Source organism: Haliaeetus albicilla, chromosome 27 (genome assembly GCF_947461875.1).
Source record: "Haliaeetus albicilla chromosome 27, bHalAlb1.1, whole genome shotgun sequence".
NCBI classification, from domain to species: Eukaryota; Metazoa; Chordata; class Aves; order Accipitriformes; family Accipitridae; genus Haliaeetus; species Haliaeetus albicilla.
Genome location: NC_091509.1, coordinates 9,173,443 through 9,185,621, shown reverse-complemented (window position 1 = coordinate 9,185,621; position 12,179 = coordinate 9,173,443). Strand labels below are relative to the sequence as shown.

The window sequence follows — 12,179 nt, the reverse complement described above, 5'->3', positions numbered from 1 at the left end:
TTTACAGGGAGAATGACTAGCCTTGACAAAGGCAAAAAATGACGAGTTAGACTAAAGCAATAAAATGCTGAATGCAGCTTGAGAAGCTTCAAGAGTGGAATGATCATACACACAGCCATTTTAACCTGAAGTTACTGCAAAGAAAGTTAAGCATGTCCAATACGATTTAAAACATCTGTTAGTCTCAATCTTCCTCGAGTTTTAGGTCCTTTAAATTTCTCCATGATTTTATTACTCAGGTTTCAGAATTCAAGAAGCAAATCAAGATATAGGCCCACTCCCTTCTCTTCCTTTCCCTTACCCCAAACAAAGCCAACAATCTTTGAAAATGAGGGTGCATATGAAGATACAATCTTCTATGATGATTCAGACTAGATATAAGGAAGAAATTTTTTACGATGAGAGTGGTGAAACACTGGAACAGGTTGCCCAGAGAACCTGTGGATGCCCCATCCCTGGAAACATTCAATGTCAGGTTGGATGGGGCTTTGAGCAACGTGATCTATTTAAGATGTCCCTGCTCATTGGAGGGGGGTTGGACTAGATGACCTTTAAAGGTCCCTTCCAACCCAAGCTATTCTATGATACCATGATTCGAAAAAACCAAAACAAAACCAAAACCACCATATTGGGCATATGACGTGAATACAGTATGAAATTTAAAGAAACAGGCCAGTGTCTGTGCTGGCCCTAGAATCTCTCCATACCAGAGAATTCAACAGCATAAATGGAGTATGTATTAACTTCTACCTTCATTCTGCAAGTAGCTGTGGATGGAAGGACTAATCAGCACTTCTCCTCTCACCACCTTTTGTTGTTTAAGAAGTTGTAAGAGACTGTTACAAAAAAATGGTGTTGGAATCTGAAGAAAACTATTACAGATTTGCTGGTCTATAATGTATAAACAAAGATGCTGCACTATAAGCAGCAGTTCCAGTAACTATTTATCCACCTTTTTTAGAATGTCTGTGCTGAATAAAGTAACAGAGCTGTAAAGAAGTTTTCACCCTCATGTTCTAAGGTTTATTACTCATGGCATTAATCTTCTCTCACATAGTATCTGATTCTGATAAATTCATAGTATTCCATGTAGTGATACAAGAGCAACCTAGTAATATCACAAAAGAACACTCATTCTTTATAAAATTAGTCCTTCAGTGTTGGACCCTAATTAGAGATGGAGTGTCCATTTGGTCCCATTTCTAAAATACTTGGATTTTTATGGAAACCTGCATCTCAACCAAATTCGGCATTTCAGGCCCGTTTCTGGTTCTTGTACGTGAAAATAATTGCATAATATATTTGGCCCACTTTCATAGATAAAATATTCAGGTCCATTAAATATGAATCTGTTTTCTCGGTGCTGGTCAAACAGCAAGAACAGCTGTTAGCTCCTTTCCTCCTCCCCAGAGCAGTCTAGGTGCAGTAGGACAGGGCTCTCTGATCACTAGTCTTTTCTGATCCTCTCCTGTTTGGTTCTCTATCTGTTGCTTAAGGGATTGCAAACCCGATTATCAGATGAGAGTGTATCTGGATACCAGAGCAAAACTGCCATGGACTATGAACCATGCTGGCCTGGTATATTAAGCAAAGGCTCAGTATAAAAAAATATAAATAATGTAAAGTTGTTCCCGGTATGCTTTGTGTAAATCCTGTAGACTGGTGAATTTCTGCAACAGTTGCTGGAATTAATTTACTCTGCCTACTGGATTGGATTAGTACACTAGTTACTGCTTTCAAATTCTAGTTCATGATTAGCAATTTGTCACCAGACTTTGGCTATTCTGTTATGTGGCTGAAAGATCTATTGTATGAATAAGTATATAGAAAATATCACAAGTGAAACAGTATACAAAAACATACCTCAGCTAGTGGTGACACTCTGACACCTATGGACCTTAAATTTCCACTGATGTTGGAGGAAAGATTTCAGGTAAACACAGATCTAGTCTCATAAAACTACCTACAGGGTTTCTTAGTTAATAGCTTTGATTGTTTAAAGGGAAACTGATTTTTTAAAAATAAACTTGACAAATTAAATAAAAACTTGTAGATTTTTTCACATTGCTGAAAAATCACCAATAGAAAGAAAAAGATTTTACAGCATCTTCATAAACTTTACAATGGGAAAAGATGATCTATGGTACCATAACATCAAAATTACTCTCATCATTATGCATTTGCCTTAATTCATTAAAACATATTTCTCTAAAATTAAAAAAAAAATAAATTAATGGACAGGTGAGATCTGAGACACGACAATATAATCCTGCATCTTAAAAGACAATAAACTATAACCTATAAAACTAACTGGTTTACGCTATCAACGTGTGACAGATTTTTGTTGTTCCAGCAAAAATGGAACGAAATGTTCTCCTGTCTGCAGGCACACTATGGTAGTATAGCATTTCTAAACAAACATGAGAAATTCCACCACTAGAGCTGTATGAAACTTATGTTTCCACTTCACGAAAACCCACTTGGGTTCTTTCTGATTTAGATTTTTTTTTAAATTCTGATTTTGATTTTTTTTCCCCTTGGAGTATCATGCTGAATTACAAATTCAAAAAGCTTCTCATGCAAAAAAAAAAAAGAAAAAGAAAAAAAAAAGAGAAAATTTAACTTTATTTAACCTTCCAATTTTGCATGTGTGTGAAAGTTTATGCATTTCACACTGAGTGTTTTTTAGCATTCAGCCCAGATTTGCCACGGTGTGAAACTCATCCAAAATGGTCAAAATGAAAAATGACAAGTGCTTTATGGTAAGTGCTCCATTTTCATTAGGCATAATGGATACTTTTTCCAAACGTGTGTATCTTGGCAAATGTATTTTCTGCCTCAATTCTCCATCCGCAGGGGACCATTTTTAGATTCAAAATTAAGCACACAGCAAGCTGATGCTTTATTTCTGAGCAGTTTCTCATTTAGCCAACAGTTTCCTGGGCCATTATATGTTGAAAATATGCAAACTTTTCAAGCTTTAAACACTTCAGTTGCAAATATTTCTTCTCCAGGTAATCTGAAAGATCTATGAAAGTAGGTTAAATTTAGGTTTTATTTCCAATGTTCCATACAGCTCTTACTAGAATATCAGCTATAGCCATCATTTTGGATTTGTTCCTTTGGAAACAGATTAGACATATTTAACTCTACATCCTGACTGAGAAAACATCTCACAGGAAAGCTTAACTGAATACATGCTTTAGAAAAAAGTAATTCAGTTTTCCAGGCTAGAGGGCAGCATTCATTGCTGAGGTGGCTAAGTACACTGCTCTGCAGAGCTAAGATCATAATAATCCCACTCTGCTCATTTTCTACAAGAAATTACATTTTAAAGCTCTGTCTGGCAGAAATGAAAGTCTGCCTTCCTGGGGCAATGCTAAAAATATATCCCCGTTTCAATTCACCTTATTGACATCCATTCGCAACTTCTCATTGTTGGCACTGGCAGCTTTTTCTGCCGCTTTCTTTTGACGCTGAGGTCCCCTGCCAAAGAAGATGTAGTTGACCAATGCATACTCCAGCAGAGCCATGAAAACGAAGACAAAACATCCCATAAGGTACATGTCAATGGCTTTCACATATGGAATTTTGGGAAGAGTCTCTCGAAGATGGGTGTTAATTGTTGTCATTGTGAGCACAGTTGTGATTCCTGGAAAAAAGAATTAACAAGTCTATTGACCGAATTAATTTTAATTTTCTAGCATAATAGCTCATAATATTCAAATGCTAGAGCTGAAAAATTCTAGATTTTTTTTTCCTGGAGGAAAAACCCCCACCCTTAGCCTCTGTCCATATTCCTTATCTTTGTCTTTAATTTTTTGTACAGCAAAGAAAATTACAGCTGTAATAAACTGCATTAAATCAAACAAACAGTAGCTGGATTCTGTGAATATGTTTTTAACCAGCTAAACTGTAACCTTCTCTAACAAGTCTCAGTTATAAATTACCAGCCTAAAGTCACTGTTACCTTGCTTTCCTCCAGCATTTTCAGGATGTCTGCAGTCTTGAATTCTTATGGGAAAATGCTACACAGAAAGGCCTGGTAAAACTCAGACAGTATTCTGTAAAGCTAAAATGTCAAATTCTCAATTGTATCTTTTATGGTGATTTACTTATTTATCTACATGAGAGCTGCACTGGCAGAAATCAGTCTGATTTATACAAAATTTGGCAATAGATACTCATGTTTATTTTTGTAACATGCTTGGATCCTCTGATGAGGGGCACAGTATAAACAAACACACATGGGACTGGTGATGAGTACTCTAGAGATTAATTAGGGAAATGGTTTTGCTTTTAGAATGTAAGGTAACAGTAAGGAAAAAAGCCCTCAACTTAAGAAGTTAACTATACAACCCTAGTAAAACTTTATTTAATTCATACCTGAAAGGAAAAGCAATTTATAATCCATAACACAGTGCTGAATGTGTATTCTGGACTGCCATGAGCAAAAGCAAACTAAATGCATTCTCTTTGGAGAAAAAACAAGCAGTTTTTCAACAGAACATGTTGAGACAATTAGGCTAATTCTGGTTACAATGATTATACAGTTAGCTAATTCAGACATGAAATCACTTTAATTTTTATTTAAATTGTGATGATTTAAATGCTGATACAAAAATACAAAGCTTAACAAGCCAGACATAAAAAGATGTAACAGATTTATTTTTCAAATCATGCACTATCCACTAAGCCAGAAGCAAGAAAAAGCATTCAGCTAATGCACACTGCATGACGTGTAAAAATGCCTACCTAAAGCAACTCTTGCAGCTGAAGCGTCATAATTAATCCAGAAGGAAACCCAGGACAGGATAGTGATCAGAATAGAAGGCATGTAGGTCTGCAGAATGAAGTAACCAATGTTTCTCTTAAGTTTAAAGCTGAGAGACAGTCTTGGGTAGGCACCTAAAAGAGAATATTTGGTATGGCCATAATTTACTTACATAAAGCCTGAAAACATTTTTCTGTCATTTTGTTTTTATTGTTTCATGCAACATAGAGTACACACAGAGTTGAAAGATCCAGGATAACTAGCTGTAGAATTTCTAGCAAGAATTGAAATTAAATAATCTTTTATTCTAAGGGTACAAGGGTGCTCTAGGTGCATATGTGTTGGGGATCATAATATTCAACAATCAGCAGCCAAAGTACATTTCAAAGCGTCAAAGCATGGAAATGCTTATTCCCTGACAAGCTGCAGTATGTCTACTTCAGTGTAAGACTTATTCTAACCTTCTCTCCAAGCAATGCAACACTTGCCCTTTGTCACTGGATACCAGAAATATTTTGGTGTATGAAACACTTGTTCAAATGGGTGCCTAGAGGTCACTATTCAAGTCCCATTTCTGCTTGGTTTTGAAGAATTTGGGATGCACAATTCGTCTATACTCCCTCCAAAGATTATTTCTATCCGTATCTAGAAAGTGGGCTTTGAAGATTTTTTTTTTTAACACACCTAGCAGCTTTCTCAAGTAGGTAGAGAGGATCCTGTAGTAATAGCCCAACCCAACTCTTGTCTCTTTTGAATGATTTAGTATGTCATTGAAATGTTCTAGTTGCTTCTTGGTTTGTTTTTTATTTTATGAAATCCAACCTTATTTTCTACTCCTCCTCACAAAGCATCTTTTCAGCCTTCAGAAAATCATATGCTTGCTAGCCTAGGCTAAACTACAAATCCTGTGGAACAAGGATTTTAAGGTTTTACAGCAAAGACAAAATAATTAGTCTAATACATCCACAGCTTGGCACAAGGAACTAGAAATTGTGAGAGGAAGGTTCCTAAATTTCCTACAGGCTGGGTTACTCCTTGTTGGGGTTAGGGCACTGAGGTGTGTAAGTGGCTTAATCAGTTTTCATAGGAAAACAGAAAATACAGCTTATTTGACTGAGCCTTAACATGGCGCCTACCGTATCATCTTCATATGTTAATGAGTGATGTCTTATACACTGTGAAAGCTGGAATAAAAACTGCCCCTTTCAAAATTCACAGTTGCTGCTCTAGTTTATTCCTGTTTCTAAAATTTTTGCTCAGATCTTGACTTGCATGTTGCAAATTAACCCACTTCCAAAAGTCTTCCCAGTGAATTCCCCTTTTAACTTCCCCTCCACAAACCTGTAGAGAAAACAACATTCTTGGTGATAAGCTTGTAGTCTACAATGGAGAACTGTGGCAGTTCAATCTTTGTCACTCCTGTGACTGCATTATCACCCCCACGCCAGTAAAATTCAATGTCATCTGTTGTATAGCCATCTATAAAAACAGGAGTAAACAATTAAGATACACATCTCTTCTGACATTCTGGAGAACAGTCCAGAGCATTAACTCAGAAAAAAACTTCAAATATATTTCTAAAACTAAGCTGTTAATAACATAATAGATATAAAGATACAGACAGACACAGGTAATTCTAAATATAATTTCAAATGGCAAGCCTACATATATTTTAATCTTTGTTTTTTTAAAGATCTATTGTATCAATATATTAATAAAGCAAACCTTTAAAAACCAAGGAAAACTACACACATCCCATATATAGATAGTAACTGCACATTCAGTTTAAGGTAACTTCTGATCCCAAGGCTGGCTAAGACAGTGTGGGTTTGCTGTAATTTCAGCCCCTGGGCTGAAACACCAGCACTGGTAACAGAAACACGACCAGGTCACCTCTTGTGCAAAATGATCAGCATAGGAAAGAGGACAGTGAGAATAATATGGGTAAAAGAGAAGTCCAGCATATAGTTATCTCATTATATTTGCTCTGTACGCTATGTAGTTTATAATCTGACTATGGACGAAAAGGACAAACTCTAGTTCAAACCCATTTAGATTTTACTTGTAAAAACAGCATCTTTTTTTTTTTCTGAAAATGGCTTGAATGTAATAAAAGACTACCACTTTCAGTAAGGCCTTTGTAAGAAGCAGCTGTAGCAGATGCACAGCAAGCACTCCGGATGGTAAAAAACACCCACAAAAACCCAACCAAACAAAAAAAATCCCACCACCCACAAAAAAACCCCAGAAGCCAGCACATATTCACACTGTCATAAAATATATGCATGAAATACTAATCTGGGTTCGCCAAATGGCAGTTGAGCTAACTTGCATACTCCAGAGTTGGTATACAGAACTGATCAGTAGACATCAGAAATAAATCTACTACAAAACCAGGAAGTAACATCGTCATGAAAGTTTGTAGCCTTTTAAAGGTTTTTGTTGTTAAAAATTGTAAATAAAAAGAACAACTCAGATATAGAATAGTGACTATGACCATTAGGGAGGCTGACATAATAAAATGATACATATGTGACCTTGATTTTAAGTTCTCACCCACAGACAAAGGACAAAATTATATACTAAACGCCATTTTAGAGTGCTCAAATAGCACTTAATCTCCAGAAATAATGCAGATTATGCATTTTGTGGTAACCTAGAAACTATAAAACTGTTTCCACACTTCATTAATTTTTGATAATCCAAGTATAATCCAGGTGTACAGCAGCAGCAGCGGAAGGCAAGCGAGTTTTAAGATATGAACCCAATAATCTGTAAAAACACTGAAGCAACCATAAAAGTCTATGCAACATACAGCAAGTTTTAAGGTCTTTTGGTAGTTACATTCTTATAGCATATTGATAGCAATTCCAGTTTTTTTGTATATGTGACTCTCTCATTCTGTTTTTCTTGGGGCTAGCAGCAAATCTAAAGTAGTTTGAGGGCAGAAAATGGAAAACTAATTTCAGGAATCAGACCCATCGCATTCATACAGGACAGATTTTGAACAGCTGGTCAACATCAAGAATTCAAGATGAAACCCACTCTGCTTTCAAAGTTGCTGACACAAACAGCAAAACTGATGAGAGAAAAATTTTTTAAGTTTTTATGAAATAAATTCTTCCTTAATTGTCCCATTTACCCAAAACTTCACTAGCTCTAGCTGACAACATCAACCAAAGAGGCTTGTATCTTCTAAATAAGCTTCAACAGCTAAGAGAGAAAAAGCTTTACAATGTGGAACATGATATGCTGTTGACATATCCAGAACCCCTTAAGAAACAGAGTTAAAGTTCACATCAACTTACATAAATGTTCACATCAATAGCTTACATAAATGGTTACTGATTTGTTTCCCCTCATACCTTCTCTCTTGTTTCTCCAAGAGGAGAATCATCAAAGGAATAACTGAACATAATTTGGACTAATAACTTCCTCCTCTGTTTAGACATCTATAAAAGATGCCATCAAAAGAATCTCATAGATACCATAATCTTGGAATTTATTGTATGTTACTTGTTCAGAGCCTAAAACGTAAGAGGTCTGAAAATGAGCCAAGATTACTGCTATCTGTCAGTAGAAGACCTATCATCAGTAATCAGACAAGCATTAGCAGTGACTCCACAATCATACTGATGCTTCTTACACACTTTGGGATACAATAAAGTATGTTCAAATCTGCATTTTTAATCATCAGAACTCATTAGCTTTGAAGTTGTCTCATGAAGGTCAACATGTGATTGAACTTTGCTTTTGCTTTTCACTTACTGCATCTTTGTGTAGGAAAACCTTTAGCACCCCACAAAAAATTGTCTCGGATTAAATTTACAGCACAAAATTGTTGCATGATGACCAAGAGATGCTGTATTTAGAGGTAAGAATAGCTGTAGCACAATGATTTCCAATAGCTAAGCAAGGCATCCTTAGTTGAGCCAAGACTGTTGCTAGAACTGACTTCGAAATGTTCTATCGTATCCATTAAGTTATTTCAAAGGAGTCAAATTACAGACTTACCCAGGAGATTGGAATTGTTTTGTTCTCATGAGGAAATAATGTATTTTTCTGCTTAATTATGATTTTCTCGGACTGCCTAATTATATAAGAGCCTCCCTCTCTACCTCTCATTTCTTCAATTAACCTTGTTCTACTTCCTCCACAGTATAAAGATAGCAAAAGGTACACGATGGAAGAGCACGACGACTCTAAAAGTTTCTTTCCTTCCAAAATGACCTGAAATACTGAGGCATTTCTAAGTATTGTGCATTTTAAGAAATGAGGAACACTTGTAGTACTTGGCCACATGATTGAGATTACCACAGTTTCTGAACTAACAGACTTGAGCTGTGAAACACAACTTGAAAACCTTTGCCAATATATTTTAATCTTTAATTTAGCTTTTTTTATGTTCATTACTTCTTGTGGTAAAATATATATACCAAGTTCTGGCTCTGACACTGTTAATGTAACACTTGGTAACTCCCTTCCTCTTCTCTGGGTTGTGGGTGTGAATGCCTCATCCTGCCTGGTTGCATTGTCTGGTTCTCCAGTGGATACTGGTAAAAGCTGTACTCCAGCAAATGGATTTTGTTTTTGCAAATTGTTACTCACCACCTGAATCCGCTAATACAAAAGCTGTTGTCGTGTTCCCAAATACTGCATAGAAAGAAGGCTCTCTGCCCTTTCTGTGATGTACATAGAACCATTACAGCTATTGGTGTACCTTCTCCCAGCGGAGAAGCAGTTGTTTGACAGGAAGGGAAATTACTGTTAGCATTGGGGCATTGGCTGTTGACAAGTTGTTTCTACACTCTGCAGGATACTAGATTTTAAGTACAGCTAGATCTACTTCATTTGCTTTAAAAGGTACTTTTCCAGGAAGATCAATGGTACGTGGATGGAGATCATTAATGATTGTGTTCATGGCAAGACAGGCCCACTTCAATAAGACACTTGAAGGGAACACATTTGTTTCAGTATCTGTGTGAAGCACAAATCCTTCATTCAGTGCAGTAAGTTCTTTGGTCATTTTTCCAAGTGTTACAAGGTATGAGGAGTACGTGCAGGTTCTGCAGACCTGAAATTCATCAGGTTGTCACGATATCTTTCACTTCTCTGGTCACAAGTCTATCTTCAGAAAAAAGGCAGACAGCTTACTTATGTTTCCTTGTCTATCACCACTTTATATTTGTCAAGTCTCACTCTAGGCTTTCAGAGAGAAAACTAAAATAAAATCTAAAATAAAATAAAGAAAAATTAAGAAATTGGCTGATCTTGAGATGTAAAAGCAAGTATATGTTATGAAAAATATAAAAGAACAGCCTTAGAGAGTTTAGAAAGTATAATATTACATACCTTGTTGTGAGGGTTCAGTCTTACTTTGTGATATTGCTGAGTTTTGCTGATATTGTATCTCAAACCTACCCTGCCCTCCAACAGCAAGTTCCAGATTCTAATACCATTTACTGAACTTGGTGGGATTAATTAAGGTAATTTATTTAATTTTGAAGTAATTTAACTGTTGCTCTTAAACTTCATAACTAATAAATCAATCTTTTATTATTCTTTCTGAGAATATAAATGCTAAAATAAGTTAAAGCAAAAAAAACTCCCCACTTTTTATGTAAAAGAAAATATGTTTATAAAAAGCCCAGATGGGTCTTTATGTTATTTTATTTTTTAGAACATCTGATAGTTGTGCCCAACTGCCTGCACATGGTTTGGCCTTGAACCGTCTAATCATACCAGGGTTCACGCAGGTGAACTCCAGGATTTCTGTTCCAGCAGACAGCAGTGCTCTCCCTATACCAGGAAAATGTGGTTAAACCTCTCCCGGTATTCTCACAGCCTTTGTACTAACCAAATATCGACAACTACTTCCTGAGGAGAGCTGAACTCCTTTGAAAATCTCAGCCAAAAGTTCAGACCAAAGATTCCAAAATATGCAGCTCTGGGCTGCTTTGGGGAGACTGCAGAACTGCCTGCTGCTTAAGGTACTTACGTGGGGGAACTGCTAAGCTGAGGCATTGACACAGAATGACAAGACTTGTTAGTAGGTATTGAGAAGAAGAATTTCAGGAAGTGTCTTCAAGCTTTTATTAAGATACTTCTCTCTTTCCAAGAAGGATAAATTATCCCATTCATGTCATAACATGGAGAAGGAGAGAAAATAATATTATAGTCATCTGCACGTGAATGCTAATGTATACTGCTGAAGTACCCAAAGCTAATTGGGTATAAGTGTAATATCTGCAAAACATCTGCCAGAAAAGAAAATGGGTCAGTTCATGTTTCTAGTGGATGTTTTACAGATATTAAAGTCCAATTACCTGTGGCTATAATAAATTCCATCTGAAGGTATCTGGGACTCAAAACAACTCTACATACAAGATAAAATTAAAGACCAACCAATTTCAAATAGTTATAAGCAGTCTAGGACAAAAAATCTGTGGCTCTTGAAAAGAAAAAGGCAGAATTAATGAATGTCAGCTCAATATTTCTGAATTATCAGATCACATGTCAGTAATGTAGAAAGTAAAGCACACTAAACCCAAAAATGCTGCAAGTCATTTTTGCAAGAATCCGAGTTTAGCGCAGAACACTGTCTATTTGATTTAGATTGTAAAAGAACTGTTGCTTTACTATAGCACAAATACAGGCTGGGTGAAGAATGGATTGAAAGCAGCCCTGCAGAGAAGGACTTGGGGGTGTTGGTTGATGAGAAGCTCAACACAACCCAGCAATGTGTGTTTGCAGGCCAGAAAGCCAACCGTATCCTGGGCTGCATCAAAAGAAGAATGATTTGCAGGTCAATGGAGGCGATTCCCCCCCGCTCTATTCCACTCTCATGAGACCCCACCTGCAATACTGTGTTCAGCTCTGGGGCCCCCAACATAAGAAGGACAGGGACCTGATGGAGCGAGTCCAGAGGAGGGCCATGAAGATGATCAGGGGGCTGGAGCACCTCTCCTACGAAGACAGGCTGAGAGAGTTGGGCTTGTTCAGCCTGGAGAAGAGAAGGCTCCGGGGACACCTTAGAGCAGCCTTCCAGTACTTAAGGGGGGCCTACAAGAAAGCCAGAGAGGGACTTTTTACAAGGGTATGTAGCGATAGGACAAGGGGTAATGGATTTAAACTGAAAGAGGATAGATTTAGATTAGATATAACGAAGAAATTCTTCACTATGAGATGGTGAGGCAACTAGAACAGGTTGCCCAGGGAGGCTGTGGATGCCCCATCCCTGGCAGTGTTGCAGGCCAGGTTGGATGGGGCTTTGGGCAACCTGGTCTAGTGGAAGGTGTCCCTGCCCATGGCAGGGGGGTTGGAACTAGATGATCTTTAAAGGTCCCTTCCAACCCAAACCATTCTATGATTCCATATATTAAATTGTATGTAGCACCACTACCAG

General features: G+C 37.1%; 1 protein-coding gene across 3 annotated transcripts in view; it reads right to left on the bottom strand.

Moving 5' to 3' along the window:
• GABRB2 (gamma-aminobutyric acid type A receptor subunit beta2) overlaps positions 1-12,179 on the bottom strand; it is a 179,440-nt gene that overhangs the window by 22,036 nt on the left and 145,225 nt on the right. For all 3 annotated transcript variants that reach the window (XM_069773027.1, XM_069773026.1, XM_069773028.1), the window contains 3 exons: positions 6,116-6,253; positions 4,756-4,908; positions 3,408-3,652 (listed from right to left, as the gene is read on the bottom strand). In XM_069773027.1, the coding sequence (XP_069629128.1) occupies positions 3,408-3,652; positions 4,756-4,908; positions 6,116-6,253 (536 nt within the window). The remainder of the gene's footprint in view (positions 1-3,407; positions 3,653-4,755; positions 4,909-6,115; positions 6,254-12,179) is intronic.